This window comes from Asparagus officinalis, chromosome 1 (genome assembly GCF_001876935.1).
Source record: "Asparagus officinalis chromosome 1, Aspof.V1, whole genome shotgun sequence".
NCBI lineage: Eukaryota > Viridiplantae > Streptophyta > Magnoliopsida > Asparagales > Asparagaceae > Asparagus > Asparagus officinalis.
The window spans coordinates 15,995,002-16,009,874 of NC_033794.1; the positions used below are offsets into that span (position 1 = coordinate 15,995,002).

General features: G+C 36.1%; 3 protein-coding genes across 3 annotated transcripts in view; all 3 read right to left on the reverse strand.

Moving 5' to 3' along the window:
* Positions 1–2,072, reverse strand: part of LOC109819579 (GMP synthase [glutamine-hydrolyzing]-like) — a 7,628-nt gene extending 5,556 nt beyond the window's left edge. The window contains 1 exon segment of the mRNA XM_020385345.1: positions 1,722–2,072. Coding sequence (XP_020240934.1) covers positions 1,722–1,940 — 219 coding nt within the window. The 5' untranslated portion in view covers positions 1,941–2,072.
* LOC109819585 lies at positions 3,194–7,429 on the reverse strand. Its single transcript, XM_020385355.1, has 6 exons — positions 7,168–7,429; positions 6,611–6,677; positions 5,979–6,027; positions 4,626–4,670; positions 3,677–3,789; positions 3,194–3,566 (listed from the first exon to the last, which is right to left on the reverse strand). Exons 1-5 carry the CDS (start codon positions 7,381–7,383, stop codon positions 3,723–3,725), a joined length of 444 nt encoding a protein of 147 aa, XP_020240944.1. The 5' UTR covers positions 7,384–7,429; the 3' UTR covers positions 3,194–3,566; positions 3,677–3,722.
* The window catches only part of LOC109819594, a 7,014-nt gene continuing 5,640 nt past the window's right edge, over positions 13,500–14,873 (reverse strand). Inside the window, 2 exon segments of the mRNA XM_020385367.1 lie at positions 13,500–14,006; positions 14,548–14,683. Of these exon segments, the coding sequence (XP_020240956.1) occupies positions 13,689–14,006; positions 14,548–14,683 (454 nt within the window). The 3' untranslated portion in view covers positions 13,500–13,688.

Below are 14,873 nucleotides of genomic sequence, written 5' to 3' on the forward strand. Positions count from 1 at the left end.
CTTGGAACAGCAGCCATAATGCATAAAAGCACTAAAAAGCACTTCAAAGCGCTTTACTACAGTATATATCGCTTTAAAATACAAATTACCGAGTTTGTACGGCCCAAACCCAACCCAAATTCTTAAATAAATGGGTTTTTTGTACCCGACACAAACCCTACCCGTTTAAACTTAGAACCCATTTCTTTAACCAATCCTCCCTCTCTCTATTGTTCAAACTTTAAAAAGAAACCCTAACACAAAATCGCAACCGCTTCTCGTTGTCGAAGTTTGTTAGAGCTCCACTACCTCTGTTGTCAAAGTTTCATCACCTCCCGTCATCGAAGCTCCATCGTCTCTCCTCATCGAAGCTCCACTGCCTCTCATCATTCTCTTATTGTCGAAGGTCCACCTCCTCTCTTTGTTGAAGATCCACCTCCTCTATTCCTCGTGAAGCTCCTCTGCCACTCCCAACTCTACTTCCACCTCCTCTATTCCTCGTGAAGCTCCTCTGCCACTCCCAACTCTACTTCCACCTCCTCTCTTCAAAGCACCGCCACCTCCTCTTCGAAGCTCCTCTATCTCATTTTGTACAGTATTTTGTTAATATTGTGTGATTGTTAGACGTTAGTTTATGCTTACAATCTCTACCTATCATCAAATATGTATTTGTAGAATTTTTAGATTGTTCTTCAATTTTTCTTCTTTTTTTCGAAACATTTATACATATTTAAGGTGGATCGCTCTTTGCCATTTTTTGCCACTAAAGCCCCAAATAGCCTAGCAGTGCCTCACCGCTAGGCTATACTTTCCGCTTTCGATAAGCTTGCAGCCTATTTTCATCCTCCAAAAGAAGCATAACAGACACATTACTTGTTTTTTTTTCTGGTAAGAGTCAATAATAATGAAAGTTTACTAATAAATCATTAAAGAGATGACATTTTTCACAAATTGAACTACTAAACACTAGTTTACAATTTTTCACAAATAGGATTCAACAGTTTCACCTTTGGATAGTCCCGCAATCAGTAAACAAACCAATCTTTTGTCATCAGTTTCACATGGTTAACTATTGAACTATTTAAAACTAACAGAGAAAATATTCACGTTTGAAACAAGTTCTTGCCAAGCCCAATGACTTCCCTGGGCCTGAGTCACTATACTTTTCTACAGGAAGCCATCAGCTTCCAAGCTTCAACACTACATCTCTCTCATTCACATCTTCACAAGTCCAAACTATAATCCATTTCCACTTCTATTCACTATAATATTATCAATCCCCTCACACCACTAGCTGGTTCGCTATTAGCCTATTACGTACCTATCCAAACAGGATAAATCGTGCAAGCCCAACCAAGATCCATATGGGTAATACTAATTAGACTACAAACTCTATACTAATCTTTACTACAGAAAACAAGGTGCAGAGTCCTTTTCCTCTTGAATTGCTATTGCTATGAGAAATATGAGTCTCTAAGGACACCAAACTTCACTTTCTTGCATTGCAGAAACTGTCTATACTTTGTTGTTTTATTAGCGTGACCCAATAAATAGAGCCATCAGATTTATCATTATCCTTCAAGACTTTCAGATTCCTAACAGAAAGACTAATTTTCTAGTTTTGTAACTTAATCAGTAAAATCTTAGGTAAGTTCAAAACAAGACCCTTCCGGGGTCAATCCGCAATTAACCCTAAATTTGAAAAAGCTACCTCCTTTGCATCAAAATTCAAGATCATATACCTCTGGATGATACTGCAACCCATATACCCTCCTGCCCCGATTCTCAAACGCCGCCACCGCCCCCTGCACGCTCCTCGCCGCAACCTCAAACCCCTCCGGCAACCTGACTACCTCATCCCCATGGCTCATCCACACCACCTGCTCCTCCTCAACCCCAACCCCACCACCCACCCACCAACACCAAATCCCCTCCCGAAACCCTGATCTCCATCTTCCCATACTCCTGCTTCTCCCGGATCCCGACCTCTCCCCCCAACTCCTGCACAATCAGCTGCATCCCGTAGCAGATCCCCAGGAGGAATATTCCGCTGGATTCCGCGTAGTCGAGGAATCCGTCGGGGAAAGAGGGCCATCGGGGGCGTGTACGAGTGGGCCCAACGGAGAGGATGAAAAGCTTGGAGTGAGGGACGAATGGTAGTCGAGGGAGGATTGCCGGAGAACATGAGGAGAGGACTGCCGAGGTGGCGGATCCGGCGGGTGATGAGGTGCGTGTATCGGGATCCGAATCGTAGGATCAGAGAACGAGTTCTGTGATTTGGGAGGCGACGCCGTTGATTGACGGTGGTGGTTAGGGCGTCCATCGTTAGGGTTGGGGAAGGATGAGGGAGAAGAGCGGCTAGGGTTTAATGTGGTCGGAAAAATGGCGGGTATAACGCGGCGAATTGGGCGCTCGCTGTTAACGGGTCTGGGATCCGACCGGGATTTGTGAGGGCCAATCACCAAGGCTTCATATGAAGGGCATTTTCTGAATGGAGAATATTTTAACTTTTTTCTTTTAATATTTTTATCAGAACAGCAATGCTTAAGGAGCGTGTCTATTATTTATAATCCATTTGAACGATAATATTTAGCTTTTACTTTTAATATTTTTATCTGAATAGTTATGGTTTAAATAGAAATAGATGAATCATATCTTGGACATTTGTTGAAAGAAAAATTCCTCAAGGACCCGAAATATGGCACCAATAGAGAAGACAAGTGAGGTGTCCCCCTCCTATTGGATAATGAGTTGGCCATCATTAATGATGGCCAACTCATTATCCAATAGGAGGAAGACACCTCACTTGTCCCCTCTATTGGTCTCATATTTTGGGTCCCTGTAGCAAAGCTCCTTTTTTTTCCCAGAAAAAAGATGGGGGTGTATTCCTCATGTTTTTATCTGATCAATATGAATAATATTATAAGATGAAATAGAAGCTGACAGGAGTAATGCTTGAAATATAAGTGTGCATCCACAAATTTACTCAAGTTATATTATCCTATGCAAGTTAGATTTCTAGTAACGCTATCCGATTTCGTTCCAAAAAGAAACAGACATCATTTTTCGTTAATGGAGCTCTGATTTGATGTATTTGGCAGGAGAAGAGTAGAAGAATATTTAAGACAAATTGAATTTAAGAAGAGGATTAAAATTTTAACGGTACGCATGTTGTCACAATTTTCAAATACTAAGCATGCGTACTAAATACATCTATAACAAGAATTATATAATATTTATAACATGATATCAAGCGTTACACAATCACCATTTAGTAAAATACCCGAAGTTCCAAAATGGACCCCCAACAAATATCCCTGAGATGTTCTTGCACAATATCAACTAAAATCTTCAAATCTGGCTCGTCGATACTTGTTTTATGGTGGTTTATGGTAAATTTAATATTTGTAAAGAAAAGGACATCAATAGGAGTGTCTCAAATGAAAATTACAAATAAAAACAACTTCTCACAACCCTTGTAGCTTCTGGCATCATTATATGCAAAAACCATCTCAGAATCTAGCCAGGTTGGTTCTTTTGTGGAACTTCTTCGTGTGATATTACGTACATACAGGAGAAATAAAGCCCTGCAAACGATATCACATAGAAAAAAACACCTGAATTACTTAAAAAGATTCATGACCATTTTGTGCACAGAAAAGGCCACAAAATACTATAGCACAATAAAAATGCTTACCAGTTACATTAGCCTTCCATAACTCCAAACAACTTTCAGATGTCCCTCAAGGAAGCCGAACTAATCGGTCCACAGCTGAATCCAGAGCATCGACATTTTTTCTCAAAACCTTTCTGTTGTTAGAACTAAGAAATTTACACATGGTTCAAAACACATGAATTTTAATAGCATTCGAAAAGAGTTTAAATCATCAACATTATAATAACACCTAGAGCCAGTCAAGTTTCTCATTGACCAAGAAGAATTTTATCTAAACTCCCCTACCACATAGTTACATTAGTAAAGTGTTACTTAAAGGACCTAGACGCTTTCAGTCTGCGAAAACAGTCTAGAATTATTTCAAATATTCTCAGAAAACCTTAGAAGCACATGAACCCAAGCTTATGAATGTGTTAGGAAGAATACAAATCCCCTGCAAACTTATATACACCTCAATATCCATGAAAGTTTTGAGTAACTGAAAATCTTGAGTAACTGAAAAAGTAATAACGTTCAAAAAAATCATATAAATAACGACAAAAATCATGAAGAGACAAAAATGTCGATTATGGGGGAAGCACAGAATAACTAAATTTGACTATAATCTTGGCAAACAGGACATATGTGTACCGCACCTTAAATTAAGAAAGCTGTCACTTACAGAGGAAAACTGCATAATAATATAAACAGTATGGATGAAACCATTATTGGTACTCCCAGAAAGAGCGTTTGGAGAAAGAATTCGTGTAACAAGGAAAAAGGGAAATAAGTTATTATACAAGCAAAATACAGGGCAGTAATCCTGTCATATACAGGGAATATAATTCAAACGTGTAATATGGACAAGGCAAATACAGCATATCCCCATTTCTCTGCGGCTCTTGACAACAATATAGAGAAGAGTCAAATGGAGGATAAAGTTGTAGCAATAGACAGCTCCAAGGGAAGCCAAAAGAAAATTAAAGGATACAGTTGCAAAGCAAGAGTTTCCATGCCCTTCAATTCTTCACTCAATCTGCAATATACAAAATATGGAAGCATTACAGAGAAGAACAATTAGCAAAGGGGGAAAAATCCTAGTTACATGATTTAGATGGCACCACAGTGATATATGTTGTATCTTTCAGCCTTAAGGAGCCAGCTTGCAAAATTACTCACAACAATATATGTGATAAGACTATTAAACAGAACCGCCAAAAAAATACAGAAAGAAAACCATGTGTAGAAAAACACATTTATATCCAGCTTAAGAAGTCTTTGGTATGATATTCCAAAGGCAAAAACATTTTATATAACTAAAATTCTAGCAGTACGACAAGTGGACCTTAACCAAAAAACAAAAGAAAGATTTTATTTTTGAACAGTGAAGAACCCTGCTCAAACCATTGTTGAATTAAAGATGTCCCTAGGGCACTCCACCAATATCTCAAACCCTTCTCCTCCAAGCATTATATCGGAATGTTCACAAATAACATATCTTCAAGCAGCTAAGGAACATTTCTTGGCATAATTTATCCATAACCGGAGCAGTAATACATAAAAGAAAAGCAGCATACTGGGAGATATACACCTGCATCAGAAAGGGCCTTGCCTATGTGGAACATGTCTCCATCATATTAAAACATCAATCTAGGAAAGATATGCAGATGGTTCTGAAGAAGCAAATTGAAACTAAATGCCACTTAACACATATATTGGACAGCATAGCATTGTGCTAGTCTAAAATTCTTAGAAAACGGAAGAGGAAAAAAAACAGAACTCACACTTTTTACATGATTAGATCAGCTCTAGTAAGACTTACTTTGCTTGTGCTGAAATATATCTTGAACACCCTAAAAGCCCGAGCATATAATATCCTTAAGATAAATTATAAGATTGACTAGATCTAAGATTTGAGATTGTGATTTTATCCCTCCAAAATAATATTTTGCAACTCAAATGGAAGGTATAAACTATTAAATATGACCTATATTATTGTAAATACCTAAAAGAAAATTTCAAAAGTTTTTATAATTTCTTTCTCCAGCACAAATGGACGGTCTTGAATAGCAAACTGTTGAGGTTTGCAGTTAAGAATATATTGAACCTAGTAAACTGGTGCCACAGGGTTTCTCACTATTTAGATCAAAATTAATAGTTTACATTCAATATCTAGAAGCTTCAAACCATATTTTTGTTCAACATTCTGTTTTAAGCCATTCATTTGGTCTGGTGCTGATGACCCCTGGGAAGAAACATTTGAATCATATAATCTTGTAATTCGGTCATTTTAAACATCATTACTCATATTTAACGGTTCAAATGAACCAAAAGGACTAGGTACCTCAAGCATGAATTTATGTATCGGTTTCCCTTAGTTGCTGCATCAAGGGCTGCAAGGCAAAATAGATATTAGCTGATAATTTTGAAAAGAATATCCTTGCAAAGATATTTTAAGTCAGTAGATTCAATAAATAAATAAATAACAGATGTTGAAATGTCAGAAGCACAAAACCAGGTTCTCGATGAATCAAATAGTAAAACCTAGACTCCAACATTTTGGTCCCATTTATTTCTTTCCTTTGTAGAAAAGTTGATTTGTACATTTCATTTAGGAAAAATTTACCTTTGGTGGGCTCGATTGACAATCAAGCATACAAAGAGCAAACAACAAACACAGAAGTTTTACCAAGTAATGAAGCTACTTAGAAACAAAATAACCAGAATTACATTTATGTGGTAGAACAGTGATATAAAAACAGACCCAGATGAAAGTATCGTTTAAAGTTTAAACTCACTATCATCTGCAACAAAATTATACAGTTTGTAGTAAATTATACTATTCAATCAAGTTTAGCATACATATAGATGGTGCACAAAATAAGCTTATGAGATTCTTGTATGCAGCTATAGACGAGATAATTATTATTAAGGTTAACATGTGCCAAGAAAATATGGTTCACCGAGTTAGTTTACCAGATTCCTGTATGGATCCAACAACATCACTGAAACACTGCATATTCTCCACGGACGTACTTGTTGCCTACATGATGTGAGTTGTTGTGTCAAAGATTCTCGGCAAAAAAAATAGAATCAAGATGATAAGCACGTGCAAATTCTTATATTAATACATTATCAGAAATATTTGACTATTTGAGTACCCTTTACCTACTAGAATTATATCATCAAAAGAACACAAACATTTCAAGGAATAAACAGCAAAACATGTCATAATACAGTAAAAATCAGAAATTGAAACACAAGCCCAGCAAAAACTATACAGCAGAATCAACTTATGAATACTTGTGTTTTCCATTTGCAAGATTTTGTTGTTTCTTTCCGGTTATCAATCACAATATGCTGTAAATTTGTTCTCAAATATTAAAAACCGATTTTTTTTAAATTGAATTTTAAAGTTCAGTACTCGTCAAAACCCTAGTTCTGACGTTACCAATCAAAATTAAAACCGAACACAGCTTTCTGCGGCTCTCGACGAACTAAATCTAACTGTAGTGATGTTTAACGAATCGAACCTCAGAGAGAGCCATTCGAAGCGAGGAGAAGAGGGAGGCGTAGCTGTCGGCAATGGCGACGGCGTCCCTCTCAACGATCTCCAGTGCTTTGAAGATCTCATTTCGATCGAGAGCAGCAGCGGGCTTGGCCTCTGTTGGTTCTGGATCTTGTTGAGAGATGCTAGGGTTTTGAAGAGTTTCGAGATTTTGAGAATTTTGGTGCTCGATTCCCTCCATCGTTGAGTCGAAACGATGGGAATTTACTGGGAACGGAAGGACTTTTGTGCAGATGGTAGAGGATTTTTTTCGACATTAGTCCGTAAATCCTTAACATTTTGAAATTAGTCCCTCAAATCACTGAACTTGTTATTTAAATCCCCGACTCTTTATTGAAGGGATTAATTTCGAATAGCCCATAAAAATTGGGAGACTGAATAGCAATTTCAATGAGCCGACCGTCTGAGGGACTAATTTTCAGATAACTTATAAACATGTGGGGGCCATAATAGCAATTCAATAAATTGAGGGGCTCAGTCAAATATTAAAGATTTATTAGTACTAATATCGGGGGAAAATAATCCTTTATTCAATTGAAACAACCATACAAGCTCCCCCAATTATGCAGCTTATCCAATTTATTTATGAAATCAATCCCTCGATTTATCATGGCATAGAAAATTGTAAAAAGCTTGTTAAAATGTTGATTCATGTAACGCAAAGATCCAAAGGATCGCCAATGACATCCCCTTTAGAGATTCATTTCTTCAGAAATTGACAAATTGTAAAAGTTTGTAAACCTTTCACACTGAAATATCTATCTCAAAGCGTCTATAGATAATTATCTTACAGAACTTCAAGAGTACAATCCCCACAAAGAAGCTTCCTCATGCTCTTCATCTACTTAGTGTTATCTTAGAGTTTCGGAGCTTCAACTAAACTGTATTTGCATCTCAAATCATCAGCATAAGATTCATTCTTGCTAAAACATTGCCATAATTAAAGGCAATTGAGACGAAAGAATGAAAATGCTAACAATAGCGAAGAAACTTGTTTATTAATCTAATCTAATCTAATATACTATTATAAAAGTGTGTTGACATGTTAAAACATTTCTTCCGAAAATATCCTTCAAGTCATACTAAAGCACATACATGCATACATAAAAACACATATATGAATATATAAAACACATACATACATAAATCATGCCCCTTCAAATCTTTCTCATAACCACCAATTAAATTAAATATAATAAATACACCTCCAATTTGCATTCACTAATCACTACCATTAGAAAAATTAATTTAATTAAAATTCTTCTCTAGTATTATATAATAATAACTCAATATAATAATACTATGTAGTAGTAGTAATAATCTAATCTATCTAATCTAATCTAATATTATTATAAAAGTGTGTTGTCATGTTAAAATATTTCTTCCAAAAATACCCTCCAAGGCATGCTAAAACACATGTGCATACATAAAAACACATATATGAATACATAAAACACATATATACATAAACCATACTCCTTCAAAGCTTTCTCATAACCACCAATTAAATTAAATGTAATAAATGCACCTCCAATTTACATTCACTACCATTAGAAAAATTAATTCAATTAAACTCCTTCTCTATTATTATATAATAATAACTCAATATAATAATACTATGTAGTAGTAGTACTAATTATACTATGTAACAACATATCCTACTATGCAATAGCTTCAAATTCTTATTGTAACTGCCAATTAAATATCATCATCAATTTAATAGCCCTACTAACTACAAATTAAACTCTAACCATTCATACCTCAATCATTATACAACTCAATTCACATTCCCAATTAAACAATCAAGCTCAAACCTCTCAAAGTGTAATCTCTTACTCTCTCTCTCTCTCTCTCTCTCCCTCTCAATCTCTCTCATACTTCCCGTCCTACATCAAACTCCATCAACAACGGCCTCCACCTCCTGACCTTTGCAACTAGCCACTACAATCCTGGCTAATTTCATTGTTTGCTCTGGTGAACAATAAAGAGAGGAAGTAAAGAAAGATAAATGTATCTATTTACTTTCATTTCCATCAATCTAGACTGGTGTAATTTCAAAGGTGGATCCATTCATTATGATTGTCTGATATGTTTGATTTTATGATGAGCTTCAAGTTTATTTAATAGTGTGACTAGAAATGTAAAGTATGGTTGTGAGAGTGAGTTGTATACTTTTCAGAGTGTAATCTCTTACTCTCTCTCTCTCTCTCTCTCTCTCTCTCTCTCTCTCCTCTCCCTCTGCTCTCTCCTCTCTCTCTCCCTCTAGGCTGTCCATGCCGGGCCGGCCCGGCCCCGGAAAACGCGGGCCCGGGCCGGGCAAAACCCAAGCCCGGACCCGGGCCCGGGTGGTCCGGGCCGGGTCCGGGCCCGGGCCCGGGCCTGAGCGGGCCGGACACCGGGCCGGCCCGGTTTGATTTTTTTTTAGAAATTTTTTTTGTTTTTTTTAATTTTAACAAAACCATAAACCATAAATTATTATAAAAAATGTCATAAATTTAATTAATAGCTTGTAATGAAATGACATAAATTACAAGTACAAAAAATGATAAAAATAACTTCTTTATTAATAATCGGTAAATCCTTTACAAATCCTTTACAAGTATAAATTTATTTCGAAATTCGTCGCATCACAATAGATGAGTACATCCCAACTAGGTTGGCACCTACTCACCCATATCACTATCATTTGCAACTTTTTTCGAAATAATTTAATTCAAATTTAAAGCTAAGAAATAAAAATTACAATTTTATGAATATTATCTAATCATTATATCTATCTGCTAGTCCCAACTCTTCAAATTTATCTTCAATCATAGCAATCCGTTCGATGCCTTGTGTTCGCTTCTCGTATCTCCACCAATCCTGTAAGCACATCACCGCTTGTACAGTATACGGATCTAAGCATGTCCTGTGGTCGTCGATCAAACGTCCTGCTGTGCTGAAAGCGGATTCCGAGGCTACAGTCGAAACCTGCACTGATAGTAAGTCACGAACCATGGTGGAAAGTATAGGATATGAAACTGATCCATATACTTTCCACCATTGCAAAATATCTAAAGCATTTCCTTGACATCTAACTAAAGAAGCAGAAAAATATTCATCTATTTCAGAAACATCTAATCCTGATGAAGTTCCAGATCCACCAGTTAGTTCAGCTACCATTGCATACCTATCAAAACTTACACTTTTACCTCGACCTGTGCTCGAAGCTGAAGGTGCCGAAGCTGAAGACTGTTGTGTAGCTACACCATATCTAGCTGCATACTCATCATATAAGGTTTGAAAATAATTTCTAATAGCTAAATAATGAGTAGTAGCAGTAAGGGTGGATCCATCATCTAAGTCTATAATCTGTCCACCATACAATGATTGTAACAAACTTCGAAGGCCAATTTCCTTCAAGCATGGATCAATAAGAACACCAATACCAAAAATATGAGGAATAGGCCTAAAATACTTATTAAATTTACTCTCCATTTCAAAAATTATACTTCCAAAAATATCATCCATACGATATTTTGTAAAATTTTTTTGAATATTTAAAATTTGTAAAGCAGCTAAAGTAATAGTTGGATAATAACAACCAGATAATAACATAGTAGCATCATAAAAAACTTGTAACATCTCATTTAATTTACATATAACTGTCCATTCATCTTCAGTTATTCCATAAGCACTACCAGAGCTAGAACTAGAAGCATAAAAATTTATAAAATCATTTATAATTTCTTTATATTCTATTGCTACAGATAACATTGCATAGGTGGAATTCCACCTATGGTCAACATCTTTTGGAATTAGTCTAGGCTTATAATTTTTTCTTTTACAACATTGTTTCCATCTTTTAATTCTCATTTCAGAAGCATTATGCATATTAGTAACTGTTCTAACTTTTTCTATCATGGGTTTAATTTCAGAAAATGCACTTTGAACAATTAAATTTAAAATATGACAGATACATCTAACATGAAAAAGCTCACCATGACATGGCAATGACAAAGTTATTTTCAGAAAATCAACAGCTACATTATTATTACTTGCATTATCTAGTGAAAGAGTAAATATTCTTTGATCAATTTCTAGTTTCATAAGTTCTTCAACAATTAAATTTGCAACATTAATACCAGTGTGTGACTCTTCAATTGCAATAAAAGAAACAACTCTTTTAAACATTTTCCAACTTTCATCAATCCAGTGTGCTGTTATACATAAATAACCAGTTTGCACTCTAGATGACCAAATATCAGAAGTTAAAGAAAATTTGCAGTTTAAATTTTTAAAATAAGAAATTATTTTTCCCTGTTCCTCAACATAATATTTTAAAATATCACGTTGACAGGTTTGACGAGAAAATTTTGTAAATGCAGGATAAAAACCATCTCTAAATAAATCTTCAAATTCATCATCTTCTACTAATTTAAAAGGAAGGTTTTTAAGAACAATAAACCTGATTACGCATTTCCGGGCTCGGGCAGCGTCATAATTCCAACTGCCGAGGGTACCTGAAGAGGATGATTGGGAAAGCATAGACTGCCGGATATCACCTTGTAGATTTTGGCCTTTGTTGTGTTTTTCAATATGCCGTTTGAGATGGTTGGTGCCGCTCTTATGATGAGCTTTGAATATCTGGCCGCACAACGCACATTTCGCATTCTGAGAGAAATTAAACTCCTTCTCTATTATTATATAATAATAACTCAATATAATAATACTATGTAGTAGTAGTACTAATTATACTATGTAACAACATATCCTACTATGCAATAGCTTCAAATTCTTATTGTAACTGCCAATTAAATATCATCATCAATTTAATAGCCCTACTAACTACAAATTAAACTCTAACCATTCATACCTCAATCATTATACAACTCAATTCACATTCCCAATTAAACAATCAAGCTCAAACCTCTCAAAGTGTAATCTCTTACTCTCTCTCTCTCTCTCTCTCTCCCTCTCAATCTCTCTCATACTTCCCGTCCTACATCAAACTCCATCAACAACGGCCTCCACCTCCTGACCTTTGCAACTAGCCACTACAATCCTGGCTAATTTCATTGTTTGCTCTGGTGAACAATAAAGAGAGGAAGTAAAGAAAGATAAATGTATCTATTTACTTTCATTTCCATCAATCTAGAATTGATTGGTGTAATTTCAAAGGTGGATCCATTCATTATGATTGTCTGATATGTTTGATTTTATGATGAGCTTCAAGTTTATGTAACTTGATGTAGTAGAGAGAAATTGTGATAATTTCTTCGTGATTTTGTTAGGGAGATCCAGTATTATGTAATAATGTGACTAGAAATGTAAAGTATGGTTGTGAGAGTAAGTTGTATACTTTTCAGTTATGCATGAATAACTATGTACTTCATGTTCATTTGGTGAGTGAAAATTACTATTCATTGACCAAATAACTTGGTTGGTGCTATGTTTCATAGAACTTCAGTTGGAAAGGAAATCACTACTCAAAAAATGACATTTATCCTAATTCATTGTTACACATTTAAATTTTAATAACTACAATAAGAAACATATTTAAATTATTTATAAATCTAATTAGTAAGTTTATAAATTATTTTAACATAACAACACACTTTTATAATAGTATTAGATATATATGTATATAATAATCTAAACAACTCACTTCATTATGTGATTCATTTATTTATTTTTTTTAGAAATGAAATACCCTTCCATCCGTTAATTTTTAAAAAAAAGTAGGATAATAGTTCAAAAACAAAAATAAATGAAGCTTAATAATAGAAACCTAATGTTACTAAGATAAAGATAGTATATAGTACATTTGTTAATATAATTATAATTTCGTGCATTGTAAGTAGAACAATTTTTCAAAACCGCCTGAATTTTTTTTTTTTTTTTCAAAACCGACTGTTTTTTTTTTTATTTATCAAAACCGACCCGGTTTTGTGATTAGCAGGTTAATGACTATCCTAAATAGTCGGGGTTGCCAACCCCGACTATTTAGGAGGGGGTTAAATCCTAATTAAAGGGTGATTAGCATGTTAATCACTATCCTAAATAGTCGGGGTTGCCAACCCCGACTATTTAAGATAGTGATTAGCCTGCTAATCACAAAACCGGGTCGATTTTGATAAATAAAAAAAAAACAGTCGGTTTTGGAAAAAAAAAAAAAAAATCAGGCGGTTTTGAAAAATTGTTCTTGTAAGTATTTAAGTTTGTCTACGTGCAATGCACGTACACTATACTATTATTAACCCCCCCCCCGTGTTATTACAACCATGCAATGTCCTAGACCATGCCAACAAACCATAAAAAACAACTGGAAAAATAAATAAATATAAAGAACAGTGGAAATACAACCGCAATATATTTTCCGGTTAATTACAGATATACCCACCGTACTATGGTCGTCGTGTAGTCACTTATACCCCCTAAACCATATTATTAGCATTTACACTCCTTGTACAGGGAGCTAATTTGCAATTAACCCTATAATTTACATCAAGGACTTCCACCAGAAGTTGTTCTCCTAATTACCATTTTCCCACTCTCGTCCTTTTCAAACACCCTCTCAATCAACTCGTCCCAACTTATCCTCGCCCTCGTTGGCGCCGAGGCCGAAGAAACCTCTGCAACCTCCCTCGAGCCTTCGTCAAACGTGCCATAAACCGATGGATAGTAAGCATGGGGCACCTCCAATGTCACTGCTCGACGAAGTGCAGCTCTGTGCTCCTCGTTGTGGTCTCTCGCCAGGGTTTCGTGCCTCTCCATTTTTTGGCTTGTGGGGATCGCCATTGTTCGTTCTTTTTGAAGCATTAACTGTTGTTGAAAGAGTAGATGAGATGTTTTGGAAGAAGAGAAGCGTAAATTTCACAACACACAACAAAACCCCCACCCCAAAAGAAATTGAAAAAGGCCGGGGGGGGGGGGGGGGGGGGACTTTGGGCATTTCCCGCCAAAAACTCCTCTGAACTTCGTTTTCTTTCCCCGCTGGACCCCCAAAAACTTTTCCCACAAACCCCGAAGCGTCACAAATAACCCCTACCATTCCTAGTTTCCCCACAAAACCCCCAAAAAAGCGAGGAGGATAGGAGAAGACGAGCCCCAGAGAAAATAAGGGGGAAACGGAATTGGGTAGATAACAAGGTCCTCCAACTGTAAAGACACTTTTTGGTGGGTTTTGTGGAAAAAGTTCAAATTTTTTGGGATTTATTTGAGACACTTTTTAGGCGTTTTGGGTGTTTGGTGGGTTTAGTGGGGAAAAGTTCAGGAGGTTTTTGTGGTAAACACCCTACAGTTTTTGGGGTTTTTTATGAAATTTGCCCGAGAAAGAGTATAGGGTTATGGGGAATTTGCTTACGTCTAAGGCTCGTTCAGCTTCTCTCTCTATCCAAATTATGGCATGGTCTGAGGTGGCATTGCAAGAGAGGACGATGTGCTCGAATCTTCCATCCACGGGCACTGCTGTTCTAACAACTGGAGGAAATCTTCCACACCTGTGATATTGGCAGACACAGAACTGTGGTTTAAAAGATCGAAAAGTTTAGATACTCTATGTCAGAGTATGTGCCACTTTGTTCTTGCGAGTGAAAGTTGATGACATGACAATGAAAGTCGACAGGGCCTTTCACTACACAAGAACTCCGAAGTTGTGACCTTTGGAGGTTACAAGTTTAATGCTCTTAA